Source organism: Talpa europaea, assembly GCF_964194135.1.
Source record: "Talpa europaea genome assembly, chromosome: 6".
Lineage (NCBI taxonomy): Eukaryota > Metazoa > Chordata > Mammalia > Eulipotyphla > Talpidae > Talpa > Talpa europaea.
In genome coordinates, this window is record NC_140072.1 from 71,141,110 (window position 1) to 71,159,079 (window position 17,970).

A 17,970-nucleotide genomic window follows, 5' to 3' on the forward strand; every position below is an offset into this window, starting at 1 on the left:
GCAGGCCAGATCTCTAGCCAGCTAGCTCTCTAGTACCTCAGTGTCATCTAACATACAGTATACATTTACAATTTCCTAGTGAAAGATTCCCTGACCACCAGCCTCCAAAGCCCTTTCTAGCTCTGGCCAGACCAGCTAGTAGGGAAAGGGCAGTGCAAGGCCGGCTACTAACTGCAACCGACACCGGGTGAGCTGGGGTCCATGGTTGCTGATTCTTGTGGTATTTCTTTTGTAATAAGTAACACCGTTAAATGGCTGAGAGTAATCAAAGTTCTTGTTTAAATTATAATGGTTTTTACTTATACTTTCAGAAAACCCATAAAAGTCTGCATTATTTATTTATTAACTAAGATATAAACCAAATACTGTGATTTATAAGCCTTAAATGGTTATATCCTCAAGATTCTTAAGATGCTGGCCTATAGCCCATTCTCATGTTTTTCCAGTAGGGGAGCCTTTCACTTAGAATGCAGAATTTGTTTTGTTTTTGTCTTTGAAGTTATCTTTGCCCCAGGATCTAGAAGGGTATATCAGCAACTTTGTCCAGATCATGCCCTTATTGTGGAGCTCCTAGACCCTGAGAGCTCACGTCAGCTTCTTCACAGCAGGCCACAACTTCCCAATATGCTTGTGCAGAAAGTCATTCTCCATGATGTGCATTTGATGCTTTCCATCCTCCCAGACTTAATACTTTTTCCTGTCACTCCGTTTACTCTTGATCACTCCATCAATAACTGGTCTCTGTAAACTTTGGACTTTGAGTTCTTTGCAAAAAAGCAAACTTTTGGAACTTGTCCAGTTTTACATTTTGGGTCAGTTGTGGGATATAGTATCTTTTGGCTCACAAATAATGTAGTTGAACAAAGAAGACACATGTGCTACCACAGAATATCTAATAGAATCGAATATGAAGAAGCATTAGTTTCACGTGACTTGTCATTGCTGTGGTCTCTGTCTGGGGAGCTAATGGATATATTGATCAGTTTTCAAGAGAGACATCATTCACAAACTGACCCCTGACCTGTGACAGCAGACTAACATTTGTGTTAGCTTCTATAACTGTATGAACAGACCCAGTTGCTGGGAAGACATGGGCAGCTATTGTCTTGACAACACAGCATACAAGTTTCTAGTTCCCTGAGAGGATAGGGATTACTTTTCAGTCATACCTATGAACTTGGGTGTTGCCTATGGACTGAGAATGTTAACCCATAATTCAATTACTAAAAGTTTGTTCAGTACCAAAAAATTTGAGATTTGGGTTGCAAACTATATAAATGAAGCTTAAAGATGTGAAAGGCCATGACAATGTAGTACACTATATTTAAAACTTGATTATTATTAGGGGAAAGATATCCTATTTTAAATAAGAAAGCATTTTTTCTATGAAAGAATCATGTATGTTATAGACTGTATATCCTGACATAAAACAAAAATAATGAAAAAATATTTATACTTCAAAATTCTGCTCCATTATTACAGACCCTTTAAGGTCATATGCCTCCACCTATTTATGTGATGCACCTGTTGGGTCAGGACTAAGATTCAGGGAATACAACTTCAGGCTGGGAGATGGTAGGGTTCAAAGGTCTGGAAGGGTTTGTGAAGTAATTGTGGCCCCACCCATGAAGCAAGCTGAGATTCGGACAGTGCTTTACAGTAGGGCTTGCTTTCCCTTAAAGTTCTTGGAACTGTGAATAGCTTATAAAGAAGACCAGGCATGCTTTCCCGGAAATTGAGAGACACGTGGGCTAAACATCCCTGTTGCCTTAAAAACTGATGGCCTGTCACCCAGTAGTCATGCCAGTGAGGCCATTGAAAATCAGTCAGTGGTCACTTTGCCCTCCAGTTGACCACCTATGAGTGAGTGAAATCAGCTGAGCTAACTCACAACAGGGAACTTACTGATCAAATAATGAAATGTATGAAAGCATATGCAGATACCTAGTCAAAACACTGAGTATATGTGTACATGTACAAGTATAAGTGCAATATACATTACAAATGTACCATATTTTGTTCTTTTTTAAAAAATGGGACTCATTTGAGGTAGAATTACTAGAATCCCTGCATTTGTAGGGCATAAACTGCAACAGTCTTATAAATACATGTAATCTCCCACTTGATATCAGTGAGGATAACATAAAATTCATAATCTGCTATTACAAACAGTATATTAAGGACAATTGGTCACTATGTTCTATCAACACACTGTGAGAGTTAAGATTTAAAATTAATATTGCTCAAACTATTACAAAGATACAATAGTCAAAACAGCATTGTATTGGAATAAAAATAGACACACAGGTAGCATAAAGTTGAGAGACAAAAAATAAAGGCACATTTACATGGACAGTTAATTACAAGAAAGTAGTCAAGGAGATACAATGGACAAAGACAGTCTCTTCAACAAATGGTACTGGGAAAACTGGACAGCCACAGACAAAAGAGTAAAACTAGATCACTACCTCACATCATATACAGATATTGATTCAAAGAGGATAAAATACATGGACATAAAACCTGAAACTATAAAATACATTAAAAAATAGGCAAAATACAACATTGGATTTAGTGGGTATCTTTGGGGTTTGGACTTCAACAGCAAGGGAAACAAAAATTAACAATGGGACTTCCTAAAATTAAAAAAAAATGGGCAGAGTGAAAGAAACTATCATTAAAATAAAAAGACACCCTACTAAATGAGAGGAAAGTTTTACACATCATAGCTCTAACAAGGGGTTAATATCCAAGTTATTACAGAGACCTCATATAACTCAACAGAAAAGAAAATACTTAGTCAAAAAGTAGATAGAAGATCTAAATAGACTCTTCTCTCAAAAGGACATATGATTATTATCAGGGAAATTTAAGTAACAACTGGAATGTGATATCACCTCATAGCAGCAAGAATGACCCATATAAAAGAAATAGAAGCAAGAAATGTGAAGGTGTGGAGGAAAATGAACCCTGGTACATTGTGGGTGGGAATAAAGACTAGTCCACCTCTATGGCAAATGTATGAAAGTTCTTCAAAACATTAAAAATAGATCTACTCTGTGATCCAGCAATTCCACTCCTAACTATCTACCCAAAGAATACAAAAACACTAATTTGAAGGGTCCTATGCACTCCTATGTTCACTGCAGCACAGTTAGAATCAATAGCCAAGCTATGGAAACAACCTCATTGCCTAATGACAGACAAGTGGATGAAGAAGATGTGATGTATTTACATAATAGAACATTGCTTAGCCCTTAAAAAAAGCATATTCTTGCAATTTGTGACAACACATATGGAACTGGAGTTGATTATGCTGAGTGAAATAAGACTGAAGGGAAAAGACAAATACTGGATGATATTACTCATATGTGGAATTTAAAGAAACATACTTCCTCTTGTCAGAGAAGAGATGGAGTGTTCAATAATGATTGCTATGTAAATTTGGCATGATTTGTGTAGTCCTAATCTAGCATTTCATGTTTCGTCTTATTTTCTAAAAGACATGGAGAATGCTGACAACCAGGGACAGAACAAGTAGACAAGTGACACAGAATATATATGGGATTATAACCATGACCCTGTAGGGATTTTTCTCTCCAGACAGCCAACAGAATAAGGCAATTCCAAATAAGATAAGGAAAATTAAGGGGATGATATTTAAGGTCAGCAGCCACCTCACAGCTTCGATTACTGACAAAGTTGTCTAGAAAGCCCTAAACATATGACGAAGAGACAAAGAGACAGATTCATGAGCTGAGAATTCAACCTCCCGGAGCCGTGTGGGGACTGAGAAAATGTCCATTACCCCTCCTACCATCTTCCAGTTTAGTCATCCAAGAAGTGAACAGGAAATTCCAACTATAAGAAATGAAAAGATTGGAGCAGAAGATATGAAGCACCTGCTTTTCACTATTGACCAGATAAATCCACACTATCTATGCAGCCTGAGTGTTTATTACTTTTACCTAAAGATATCTCTTTTCAGAGAGACAAACATGGCTTTTTTGGTAAAAGCTTGGTTTTTCCTAATACACCTTTAAATGTTTTTAAATTGTTTCATATATGGCCAATTTGAGATTTTAATTTGCAATAAAAATTTACAACTTGATTTTTTAAATAAAGTGGACAAAGGGCAAGCACCTGAGGGGGAAAATTACTGAATTATAAAATTTTCCTGGTTCATTCTTGAGTTTAAAAAAAAATAATTAACAGAGAAGAATTTCAATTTTGAAGGTATTATTCAAAATCAGTGAAGTATTTCCTGTGTGAACAAAACTACACTTACCAAACAAAAATTTTTATACCTCACAGTTCATGTTTTATTATTTTTTCTTTGTTCTCTTATCTATTCATTGAACAGTTTGCCAGAAATTAAACACTCTTCATTTTTTACAGCTGGAAAACTGAGATACAGAGAGATCAGATCAATGCAGAAAGTAATAATCCTTCAGTATTGGAACATTCAAGAGACTGCTGCTTTTTCTCTTTTTTTTCACCTCTTCTTCCAAATCTCCTATTTACTTTCTATTTTCTCCATAGTTTTTTCATTAAAAATAACAACAACCTATTTGTCATGTTTCCTCACTTAAGCAAGGAGTCTTGGACATTTGGATACCTGGTTTCTAGCCTTAACAGTTAAATGGGAGCAAAAATGTAAACAAGTGGTTCTCAATCCTGGCTGTACATCTGAACTCCTTTGGGAACTTTTTGCCCCACCACCCTTTCTGACTCCCCCCCCTCTAAAACTGGAGTCTTCACTGTATTTAGTAATGTGCACTGGTTTCTGTAGGTCCTTTACTTTGTCAATTTATTCATTATGTAAATGTCCAATATTTGTATTTGTCTTTCTGATTTACTTTACTCTACAAAATTCCCCCAAACTCCATTTTGCTGTAAATGGCTGCATTTCAATTTCTTTATTACTGAATCTTACCCCATAGTGTGGATGTACCATATCTTCTTGATCCAATTGTCTGTTGTTGGGCAGTTAAGCCAAGCTAGACACCCTTTCACTGCTTCCATATTCCCCCAGCTGAACCTCTGTTACTCTGTATTTACTTGTCAATTTACTCATGTGTTTGAATCCAATTCTTATTCAACATTTTACACCCAACACCTAGTGCAGTATCTGATACACAGCATGTGTTCAGAAAATACTTGTTGAATGAATGAATGCATGCTTGAATGACTACAGGAAGGAGGGCATATTTCAAATAGAGCTGAGTGCTGTTGGAGAGTTCACTGGTGAGCAGGTAATAGAGGGTTCTTAAGCAACTAAAATTCAGCCTTCTTTTTATTATCACTTTCCTCTGGAAATTCTAAATAGTGTCAGTGGTAATATACCCCTGTGACCTAATTCTAAACAATTTGGTTATAACTGAGTTTTAATCATATGTATGTGAGCTTCAAATTAGTGCCCATCTATTGACAAGGGGTCTCCCTAGAGGGCATGGTATTGAAGTCTAAACCATCTCCAAGCCCAACAACTATATTTGGGCTGGCTTTGCTGCTCCCTGTCTGCTATTTTCTGCTTTTACTGGAATACAATTGAGGCCTCCCAAAGACCACTCTTACCATTCTGTTCTCTATGCAACCTAGCACTATGACTGACTCTTTTCTGCTCTTCTGGCATCTCTTCCCTGTGCCCTTTCCTTTTATTCACCATCCATCACTAGGGGAGGCACTAAGAACACATTTCCTCAGGGCTGGCTAAACCAGGAGAGTCTTCAAATTGTCCTTTCCCATTGCAATCAGGGGAACCCCAGAACTTAGCACAATGGGAGGCCCTCAAATGGCCATTATCAGAAATTTTATATTATTAATGTAGATATAGCCTACTATTTCCATACATTTTCCAAGGCATTATTACACTACATATTAGAAAACCAGGGTGGATTTTTAAGAATACAAGCAACTTTGTAGTATTACTATCTTGCATTTTACTTAGCTTATTAAACCACTTTATTTCTTGCTTTGGAAAGAATGGTTAAGAAGACAAGCATTAGACATGATCTTTTTAAAGACAAAGTTGTTACATGTTGTTAACTATCACAGAGAGGGGCAGTACCACAATCATGTATATTTGCAAGGTGCTTTCAGAGATTCTTCGGGCTGGGATGGAAGACTGAAGATGAGTTGCATTCTTGCCATCCAGCTAATTTATGTCTCACTCAGAGCTCCATGCAGAAGTTTGGGAAGATTGGGTTTCCTTCCACCTTTTTCTTATAGATTTCATCAAATCTTTCATTCTGTGCCACAGTGAAATGGTTTTTCCAGTCTCCCACAGTTCCTAGAGAAGAAAGTTCAGATGGGGGTGTCACTGATTGAAATTGTCAGTGGCCTAACTAAAGAAGCGGCATGCCTGGAAACACACAGGCACTACCCCCTTGTTGCAATACTCTGCTTTAAGTGGCCCCAGGGTGCTTGGTGGACTGATGAAGAAGGTATACATTGACCCAGAAGAGCTGGTGACCTAGTCCCATTGAGGAATATTCACATGATAGACTGTTACACAGAAGTGAAAATGAATAATTGACACTCAGCTAGATGGACAAATCTCAAAACATTACTGAGCAAAGACACCAGACCCAAGAAAGTACAATTGACGCTTGAGTAACTTAAGTTTTAACTGTGCAGGTCCACATACATATGGATTCTTTTTTTCAGTAAATACATATTTGTAGTGTTCGCATTCATGGACTCAACCTACCATGGATGTCAGCTGGTTAAACCCACAGATGGAGAGTTGACTTTAAAGCACTTGAACATTGCAGATTTTGGTATCCACAGAGGCCCAGAAATCATTCCTCCATGGATATCAAGGGATTACTAATTGATTTTTGAGAATTCAAAAGTTATATGAGATTTTTCCCTGGGAAAGGGTCAACTACCCATAGTGTATGATTTCATTTACATGAAATCCAAGAACAGCAAAATCAATGGATAGTTATAAAAATTAGAACAATAGTTCTCTGGGAATGGAGATGGATTAGAAGGCATGAGCAGGAAATTTCTGGGGTGATGAAAATATTTAATGAATCACTTGGGTTACTGGTTATATGGGTACATACAGTTATCAAAGCTTGAACTGTGCATATTTTGTATGTAAATTCTAACACAATAAAAAGACTTGGGGGGAAATGTGAATGAAATTCCCTTTTTTACCAAGTTATAGCTATTAAAATAATTTTAAGAGTGAAAATGCCCTTTGTCCCACCTATACTTTTTCTGGAAAATTATGCCACAGAAATGAAGTTGTTGGGGGCCTCCCCTGGTGGCGGAGTGGTTGAACGCTGGGCTGTGAAGCTCCCCGCAGCCTCTGCAGTGCCGGTTGGATCCCCAGCCGCCTGCGAGGGTCCCACATGGCGTGACAGACCTCTCCTCCCATGCCTGCTGCTCCCCTCACCAGTGTACTTCATTGATCTGCCTGTTCTGTTCCCCAGTCTGGCTCGTGAATTCTCTCACTCTCCCGCGCTTCTGACTGTACCCAGTGCTTGTATACATAAATAAATAAATCTTTAAAAAAAATGAAATGAAGTTGTTGGAATAGAAGAACATATGCACAAATATGTTCCTGTAACATTATTCATAAAGACAAAAAATAAAAAGAATAACTGTAATGTCTATCATTGGGAAATAGCTGAGGAATTATGAAGTGTCTATGAAACCACTCAAAACAGTGAGCTACAAGGACTTACATGCCTTGCCCTGGAGGGATGCCTGTTATTCTGATAAGTTGGAGTAAGTATCTGATTTTGTTGGAGTAAGTATCAGCCTGGGGGGAAAGGTATGTACAGAAAGATAGGTGTGTACAAGTCTGAAGAAGGACCGCTTGCAAATCATCATTATTGATTATCTGAAGAGAAAAGAAAATAGAATTGTTTGGTTTATTTCAGTTGCACAGAATGGTATTATAGACTGGAATATGAAACACATAATTTTTTTTTTTAGTCACTGTGAAGGAGAGAGGAGAAGGAAGAAGAGGAAGTGAAAATGGGGGAGGAGGAGAAGTTGCAAAGGACATCATGGTCCCACTGTTGTGAGAGAAAAGTTTGTGTTTATAAAACAGAGAGAAGCAGACTTCTCTACTTGGCAGTTACTACTTGGAAGCAGAGTTTTGGTGAAGGGACTCTGTGTGTGTGTGTGTGTGTGTGTTTGTGTGTGTCCTCGCCGGGCCGGGCAGCAGCTTTGGGAGCAGAGCAGCATGGAGGAAAGACAACTCAAAGACCAAGAAGTGTGTGAGGAGAGGGAGGGAGGGAGAGAGAGAGAAAAAGAAAGAGAGATAGATCTAGAGGGACTTACAACTCAGGGAGTATGGCACCTATATACAGGGCAGTATCACATTTATTGGGGATTAGGTTTAGGGAAGGTGGGCAAATATGTGGAGGAATGTGTGGAGGAATGTGGGTGGTGGGGATGTGGATTTAGGGATTTAGGGTACAAAACTGTCAGGCACAAGCTAGGGGAGAGTGAATAGGGGCTGTTGCCTGGGGGTTTGGAGTCGGGGAGCTCCATTGTTGCTGCTGATCAAAACATCCTATCTCTAGTCCCTGTTTACACTTAACTTTGGTCAATGTAGTCTAGCTGCTTATGCTAATCTGGCCATTATGTCTGCCTGCTGTTTTCATCAGACACTGGTTTTCCAGTATGTTCCTCACACCGAGACTTTTGTTCTAGTGTGAGGACCCCTGCCTGACTCTACATTTTAGCTTGACCACCAGGAACTCTGGGCACCAAGACAATATCTGGAGATCAAAGAGAGCTGGGGAATCCACATATATACACATACCTAAATACATATATACACAACAACATACATATATATACATGTATATGAAATTCTATATTGATCTAGTTTTTCAGTAACATGTAAAAATTAATTATCTGAAGAGAAAAGAAAATAGAATTGCTTGGTTTATTTCAGTAGCACAGAATGGTATTGTAGACTGGAATATGAAACACATAAATTTTTTTTATGTGTTTTTTTGTTTTTTTTAATTTTAAAATTAAAATTAATTAAAGAGTGTTGAACTTTTTTCCCTTAAAATATTAGCTGATCCCATAAGAATTCCTCTTTTAGGAATTGAAACTAAGAAAAATTAAAAGAATTAGGAAGTTTTCACAAGTCGTTGCAGTTAAAATAATCATGCAGGGCCTCCCCGGTGGCGGTGGCGCAGAGGGTTGAGCGCCATGCTGTGAGGCTGTCAGCAGCCTCTGCAGGGTGGGTTCGATTCCTGGCCGGCCAGGGAGAAACCCACATGGTGCAGCAGACCTCTTCTGCCTCGCCCGCTGCTCCCCTCAGCAGTGTTTTTGGTTCGTCTTCCTGTTCTGCTCCCTGCTCTGTCTCTGGTGAATTCTCTCACCCTCCCGCGCATCTGTCTTGTACCCCAGTTCTTGTATGAATAAATAAATAAATCTAAAAAAAAAGCATCAAATCTTTTTTTAAAAAATGTCAGTAGAAACTGTAAAGGAGAAATAAAGCATAAGGGGTAGAGAGACAGGAAGCTGGTCAGCTGAGAAAGGCATTCCTCGCAGATCTGGGGAGAGTGGCTGAGTTCTGTGAGCGGGGGAGCCTTTGAGCAAAGCAAGTACACACTCCTCCTGATGCTGCAGTCCCAGACATTTTCCAGTAATCCTCATCTGGTATGAGCCAGTCATTCCTGCTCCTTATTTACCAGACTGCATTCTCCTGTTGCTCCACTAGAATTCTTATGACAAGTCCCTGGTATTGGAGGTAGCTAGAAGGACTCTGTTCCTTGCAACTAAGTCCTTCAAAGAGCTCTCTTTTAGAACATGATCGAATCCCCCACCTTTTTGGTAGAAGATATTACAAACGGTCTATATGTGTTATCTTGGAATTAGTAAAACATAATATCTTCTTGCTAAGAGGCAGGCCCTATGTTACTAGAAAAACTGAGTGTTTGATTTATACTTATTTTCATAGAACTTGAGGACTCACAAACCTTTTCTCATGAAGGGGGAAACAGACTGGTCCAGGACAGATTTGGGAACTGTAGAACGATTTGTCATGGGATTTTCTTTCATTTTCTCAAATGATGTCTCCTGGACAATTTTATCTAGCACTTTTTCATCCAGATTCTTTCCCATGAACTTCATCACCTTCTGAATTTCATGCTTTGGGTCCTATGGTGAAGATAAAATTGCACTGGAATGAAAGAGGGTATCAGAAGAACACTTAAATTCTTCAAAACAGCCCTCCCAGAAGTTAGTTCACCCTGAAGACGCTTGATATTTCTCTGCACCTTCGTCGGACGTGTTTCTTCTGAATGGCCTTTACTCACCCTCTTTATGTCCTCATAGAAGAGGAAGAGAATCCGGTATCTGTCTTTCCTCTCCCACCATCCTCTGACATGGTCAAACCAGGAACCCCAGCCCACTGTAACAGAACAAAGAGTTCTGTATGAGGATCAGAGCTGATGAGACTCAACAACAACAAAGAAAATAATCCAGTCAAAAAATGGGCAGAAGAGCTTAAAAGAAACTTCTCTGAAGAGGAAATGCAAATGGCCAACAGGCATATGAAAAAATGTTCAACATCACTTGTCATCAGGGAAATGCAAATCAAAACTACCATGAGATACCATCTTACACCAGTGAGAATGGCACATATTAAAAAAACTAGCAACAACAAATGTTGGCGAGGGTGTGGAGAAAAAGGAACTCTTCTGCACTGTTGGTGGGAGTGCAAACTGGTCCAACCACTGTGGAAAGCTGTGTGGAGATTTCTGGACCTACTAAACATAGAGCTTCCATATGATCCAGCAATTCCACTCCTAGGTATTTACCCAAAGGACACAGAAACATCAATTCCAAAGAACACCTGCACCCCTATGTTTATAGCAGCACTGTTTACAATAGCTAAGCTTTGGAAACAACCCAAATGCCCAAAAATAGATGACTGGATCAAGAAGATGTGGTACATATATACCATGGAATATTACTCAGCATTCAAAAAAGATAAACACATGCAATTTGCAGCAACATGGATGGCGCTGGAAGGGATCATGCTCAGCGAAATAAGCCAAAAAGAAAAAGAAAAATACCGGATGGTCTCACTCATAGCAGGAATCTAGAAAACTTAAATAAGGGACCAGGAAAATGAATAACTATAAGATAGTGAAAATCAAAATCAACAAAAACTATGAACCAGAGACACTTTTAGGGGGGCGGGAGGGGAGGGATTGGGGTCAGAATGGGGGGGCTGCAATTGTATGGGGAATATAACAATAAAATTTATTTAAAAAAAAAAATAAATAAAAAAAAAAAAAAAAAAAAAAAAGAATTTTATTTACCTGAAGTGTTCTGGAGAGAGAGAAACAAATTCTGGGTCAGATATATCCCAAAAGTCATAATCTGTTTCATTTGAGAAGCCATTGAGTAACTTATCCCAACATGCTACTTGTAGTAGCTCCACATTTATTGAGGCAACCATATATGCCCTCGTCTAGGGACAGGGATACTATTTGAAACGAGGGTGACTCTGCAGGTCAGGAGACCCAGAATGAAGGCTCTTGAATGGAATGGAAGCTGCCTGCTAGGGTTGTGGGTATTCACAGGGCGTGGAGGACATGCCTAGAGGGACACAAAACATGGTTTCCCACAGGGAAACCAAAGTGCTATGTTGTGCTTTTAAGGCTGATCCTGACTGCAGGGGACAGCCAAAGAGATGGAGGGTTAGCCTTTACCTTTTCCACTGATGAAGGTTTCATAATACTCCTCCCAAGAACCAGGATCAGGCAGCATTTGATTCATCCTTTGGAAATGATAGTAGGAAACCATGCAGTCTTTGGCGTTTCGAGCTACATAAAGGAACTTTGGGGTAATAAGAGAAATACAGATGGAATTAGAAAGTGGATTTCCACAGACTTCACTTCGATTGAGCCACTAGGTATTAGCATAGAAAAGGGCTTCACTCTCCCGGAGAGGAGCACAGCTGCATTTCCACCTTCCCACAGTCCAGCTGTGGTTATCACTTTCTTTCAAGGACCAGAAAAGGTCTGTAGGTCTGGGGAGTCTGGCAAGAGTCTTTTAATTACAGTCTCTCCAGACTCCAAAAGAGGGACAGAGGGTTTGGTCCAATTAGTCATGGAATCAAGAGGAGTGACAGGAGCAGCTATGCATAATTAAGAGGGACCCCTCCCTCTAAAAAGGGGAAAAGACCTTAAAACCCTCACTGTTTTACAGCTCTGTGCAGCAATCCCTGCATTCTGAGACCGCCCAGGTCTCTTGCAATGTGCTGTGCTGTTGTTGCAGTGGCCCTGAGCCAAGCAGCCAGGGCAGCTTTGCCTGAGAGCACTGCCCTTAGAGCACTGCCTACAGACAGCCCCTCCCCCACCCCAGGACTTTCAGCCTTGCAGCCAGAGGTGGCAGGCTCTGAAAGCAGGTGGGGTTTTCAGCCTGCTGCCCTAGCACTGCACTGTGCCTGCAATGCCCAGGCTACACAGAAGCTGCAGGGCAATGGCAACAGAGGTGGGTGTTTCCGCCTGCCACCCCCAGTACAAGCATTCAGCTCCAACATGCACCTCCTGCTGGCAGCCCTAGGCAGCCCCCAAGGGAGAGTGGTGGAGTGGGGGGTGGAGGGCATGCTGCAGCAGCAATGGCAGCCCTGCTCCAAAGCGAACCAGTCCTGGGTTCCCTACAAGAGGCAACCACCAAGGCCTGGAACCTTTAGGAAGCAGCTCTGGTGCTGCAGCTCCCTGAAGCAGCAGGGAGGAAGATCCCTGGCAGGCAGGGGCCAATGAGGTGGGCTCCCAGCTGCAGAGGCCCTGCAATCACTAGGACCCCCCTGCATTGTGATACCCAGCCCACTGAGAGGTGTCAGGTCCACTATGCCTCTAGACCCGCTGGGCCCACAAGCCTGCCCTGACTCAGTGCAAGCAGGGTTTAGGGAGGTGCATGGATTTTTCTTTTTGAATCTGAAGCCAGGATAGTTAATGGACAGATCAGTTCCCAGCTAAAGGGACCAATCAGATTTTAGCTCACCATTTATATTCAAGGGTTTAAGTTCATTATGCAAGTTGAATATGAAGCCAATTGACTGGTGCTTAACTGGCAGCAATCAAACAGGATTGAAAAACAGCCCAATAGGGTTTGCGAGGTGCAAACCCTGAAGAAGGCGCAGCCAGCTTGAATTTACTTAGTGCAGAAGAGAAGCATTCAACAGAAGTCCTCCAAAGCAGGTTGAGAAGATGACCCCCATGGAATTCAGCACACAACCTTCACAGAACTCTGCAGACATTCACAGACTTTGGAGGTTCTGCAGACAATCAGAGACTTGGCAGGCTTTGCAAGATTCCAAGACCTTAGCTGACTTCGAAACCTCCAGACCTCTGCAGACTTTCACAGAGACACAGCCACTGCAGGTGCCTCTGGCCCTGCCTCTAACAGTGCATACGAGGAACACCTTAGGCCAGAGCCTGGTGTTTCTTACAAAGAGCTGTTCGCTGTTAATGTAGGCCGACAGCTCACATTGAACAGTAACACTGATCTCTGGCATTGCCTCCTGGTGACCACTGGTGACCAGCACTACTGATTAGTGTTATCCAGCACTGTTGACAGGTGACCAGCACCCTGTGTCTGGGCACCGCTGAGAGCTATCCAATGCTTCTGATCCTCCAGCACCACCTCCTGGTGCTAGCGCATCCAGTACTGCCTGGTCCAATGTCTGGCACTATCCAGCCTGACCTTCAGACAGCTGCTGGTGGCTGCAGTGTCACCTCAGCAGTTCCACATTTGATCACCTCCAGTTGCCACCACAAGTTGGATACTGGCCCACTGCTTACCAGTGTGCCGCAAACTCCAGACTTTCTTTGAAAGGACAGCACCATTTTGCACATCATGCAGAACAAATCCTACTAGACACTATGGGCACTATGTGGCGTGAGACAGCTAGTTATTTGTGGCCCAGTCACTGCGGCTACCTCAGGCCCTGCCTCTTTTTAAGAGACACTGGGCTCAGGCCGAAGGTGCTCCTTGCAGGCAATGACAGAGGCAGGGCCTGAGGTCTTGGAGTGCGCAAAGCCTTAGAAACTCTGTTTTCCCCAATCTTCCCTTTGTTAATAAATTCCATTGTTCTCTTCCAATTGTAAGCACACAAGTGAGAACCCACAAACAGTACCCTGTCCCCCTCCTTGGCTCTGTTTTCACTCTGCCTTTGCCTTCTCTGCCCATCCATTGAGGATAGAGCCCTTCAGTGGTTTCACTTCAGCTTCTCACTTTTCTCACTTTTCTGGTTCTTTGCACCATAGGCTTTGACCCTGTTCCTGTGCAGCCATTTAAAACTCATATTATCCAGGTCATCAAATCCACCCCGAGAGCTACAGTCTCGTTTTACCCCTCTGAGGTCCAGCTCTGTCTTCATTTTTCCAGTTGCTGTTCCCTGGAAATGCATCTTTTTCTTAGCCCTTCTTTTCCTTCATTACCACCTCTGAGAAAACAGTTGCCCCACTTTCTAAGTAGGCTGAATGTCAGTCTAGTTTGAACATTTGATTCCATTTAGTCTACATCCATTTATTCACCGCCCATCCAGAAAGCATATCTTTGATACCCTCTATATGCCAGGACCTGATTAGGCCCTGGGGTGCAGAATAAATAAAATCCCAGAATAAATAGAACTAGGAGCCTGAAATTTACTGGTGGGTGAGGCCAAGGGCCTTCTTAAGAACGTTTCTCTATTTACCCTTTCACACAATCAAGTTTTTGTCCTTACTCTTTCCTCTCCGATCAATATACAGGCTGAATATGTGAATACCCCCATGGTCTAAATTCCTGCTCACGTTCTCTCCCTTCCTTTTTCAGCCAGACTTGCTAAAGTGGCCTGAACGCTCACGACCTACTCCTATTTCTAGTTCTCTCCATTCATCTGGCCTTTGCCTTCATGTCTTGAAACTGTCGAGTCCTGCTGAGTGAACAACCTTACACTTTCCCTCATGGCTGATAGGGCCTCCTGCTGCAGAGATAACGGAGAGGTGAGCGTGGGCTGCGGTGCTCTCCATCCAGGCCTGCAGGATGTGGCCTCAGGACACTCACGTTCCTTGTGTTCAGGGCGCAGTTCCCGTCTCACCTTGCAGTTCTTTTCCCAGAAGGAAGGAGGCAACAACTGAGTGGGAAGGTGAGTCCTTAATATCCGTGGAGGGGGCATTGCTTTGGCTTTTTCCACACCTTTAAAGTAAGCCAACAAGAAAGGTCTGTACAGACAAGTACAACATCTTCACACCGTCAGAATGTCACATCACTGCCTATCCTGCTCTCCTCTTGGCTTTCTGCTGGTGTTTCATAATGGAACGATTGATAATAGCTTCACTGCTATAGAAGCTTTAGGAGAACTTTCTTTTGCCTTAAAAATTAAATGTGTTACAATGGAATTGTTACTCAGCATTTAAAAGAAATGAGCTATTAAACCATTAAAAGACATGGGGAAACTGAAGTGCTTATTACTGAATGTAAGAAGCCAATCTGAAAAGGCTACAAACTGTTTGAGTCCAATTAAGTGATATTCTGGGAAAGGCAAACTTGTAGAGACAGTAAAAAGTGTGGTGGTTGCTAGGGAGTTGGGGGTGGGCGTGGAGAGGGATGAATAAAACACAGAGGATTTTGAGGACAGCAAAAATATTCTGCTACCATAATGGTATTATGTATCATTATGCATTTTTCTAAGCCCACAGAATGTACAGCAGCTCCAAGCTCGTAAGGTAAGCTGCAGACTTTGGATAATGATGACATGTCAGTGTAGGTTAATCGATTATAACAATGTACCTCTCTGGGGAGAATGGGGATTGTGAGTGTGCGGGAGCAGGGGTAGATGGGAAATCGCTGTACATCACTCTTAATTTTTTTAATAAACCTAATACTGCTCCAAAAAAATAAAGTCAAGAAAGAAATGAAGGGAGGAAGGAAGAAGGACAGAGAGACAAGGAGGGTGTGAGGGAGGAGCACTTACCCGAGGGTTGGGGAGGCCGTGCCCACTCAATGAAAGGGTGGCGGTGCTGAATGATGGCTCGCCTACATTTCTCCACATCTCCATTCTGTTCAATCATGTCCACAATTTCCTGAATCCATGTTGTCCCTGAGGTCCAGAAGCAGAAACCAGTTAAGAATTTGTCTTAAGGGGGCCTCCCTGGTGGCGAAGGGGTTAAGATGCAACCTATGAATCTATGCACAGCCACTGCAGCATGAGTTCAATCCCCGGCCAGGGAGCTACCCACATGGTGCAGCAGACCTCTCCTGACTCGCCTGCTGCTCCCCTAGCAGTGTATTTCAGTCAAGCTGCCTGTTCTGTTCCCCACTCTGTCTCTGGTGAATCCTCTCACTCCCCACACCTCTGGCCTGTACCCCAGTTCTTGTATGCATAAATAAATAATTTTTTTTAAAGTTTAAGGGCCTCGCTGGTGGTGCAAGGGGTTAAGACGCAACCTATGAAGCTGTCCGCAGCCTTTGCAGCACGAGTTCGATCCCCAGCTGGTCAGGGAGCAACCACATGTCACAGCAGACCTCTCCTCACTGGCCTGCTGCTCCCCTCAGCAGTGTACTTCGGTCAATCTCCCTGTTCTCTTCCCCACTCTGTCTCTGGTGAATCCTCTCACCCCCCACACCTCTGGCCTGTACCACAGCTCTTGTATGCATAAATAAATAAATCGTTTTAAAAAATGGTTTAAAAAAACAAAATTAAATTTAAAAAATTTGTCTTAAGTGTGCTAGGTACATGGAAACTGACAAGTGTTAGCTTCAACATCCCTTTAGTTCAGGATGCTGTTAACCAAGACAGATAAGCATTGATGCAGGATACCCCCCACCAATCTTTACAAAGCAAAGAGCAGTGGCAAAGCGTGATGACACTCTCACCCAAAAACAATTCACAGCAGTGCACAGAAGGCTACATCCTCTAAAGTCTTGATGCCTCCTAAATTCAGGGTCACGAGACCTCCTGAGAGCTAGCACCAGTGTGGAATAGTAAGGAGTAGGTTTCCAGTCCTATCAAGGGGATTCTAACTGATATGAGAAGTCCCTACTGACTGACAGGTCTTATGCTCCCTGCCCCACCCTCACCTGATTTAGGGTAGGTACAGATGAGGAGATCATCTGACTTGGCCTCAAAGTTCTGGATCTGGCTCCAGTTGTCCACAGTTGCAGCCTGCAGGGGGACCCCTGCCACCTCTCTCATTTGTGGAGGTCTTCCCAGCTCTGCGGTCAGCGCCATACTCTCCAGGAACGGCAAGGGGACTTTTCAAGACACAACACAAAATATTTACCATTTCCACCATGGTTAAGTGCACTGTTCCATGGCAGTCTCACTGTGCAATCATCACTAACATCCAAATTCTCTAAACTGAAACTGTAACCACTAAACACTGGTTTCCCATATCCCTCTCCTCTTTGTGAAGCTAAAAAATACTCCATTATATACTACACATTGCTTATCCCTTCATCCATACACACACAATGAATTGTTTCCAACTTTTTACTTTTGTGAATAATGCTGCTATGAACTTCAGTATACACATTAGTTAGGTTGTTGGAAAAGTCATGATGCATTTTTTCTTCTGACAACCCAATATTTCCAAGATAATACTTTCAGAATTAGAACTGTTAGGCCATATGGTAATTGTTAAGTTTAACTTTTTTGAGTAACTGCAGTACTGTTTTGACAGTATCTCCACCATTCTCCTTCCCACAGCAGTGCACAAGTGTCCCATTTTCCCTATATCCTCACTGATGTGTGTTATTTTTATATAAAAAATTTTTATTATAGCCATCCTAATGGATAAATTTCTATTTGTCTTTGCCCACTTTTGTTTGGGTTGTCTGGTTTTTTGCTGTTTCATTGAGATAAACATTTAAATATATGTTAAAAGAGGCAAGAGAAGTGAGTCAGTATTATTACAGAATAATTAGGTAGAAGGATTCCAGAACATATTTTATGCTACTAATGCCAGTAATAGTGAAAGCCTA

The 17,970-nt window shown here is 41.8% G+C and overlaps 1 protein-coding gene across 1 annotated transcript; it reads right to left on the reverse strand.

The window, feature by feature from the left end:
• Window positions 1-6,173: 6,173 nt before the first annotated feature.
• Window positions 6,174-17,218, reverse strand: LOC311172400 (sulfotransferase 1C2; the record flags this gene model as incomplete). The annotated part of the gene is made up of 7 exons (XM_084235792.1): window positions 6,174-6,292; window positions 9,966-10,146; window positions 10,305-10,399; window positions 11,709-11,835; window positions 15,086-15,183; window positions 15,962-16,087; window positions 17,068-17,218. 7 exons carry the CDS (start codon window positions 17,216-17,218, stop codon window positions 6,174-6,176), a joined length of 897 nt encoding a protein of 298 aa, XP_084091918.1.
• Window positions 17,219-17,970: the final 752 nt, after the last annotated feature.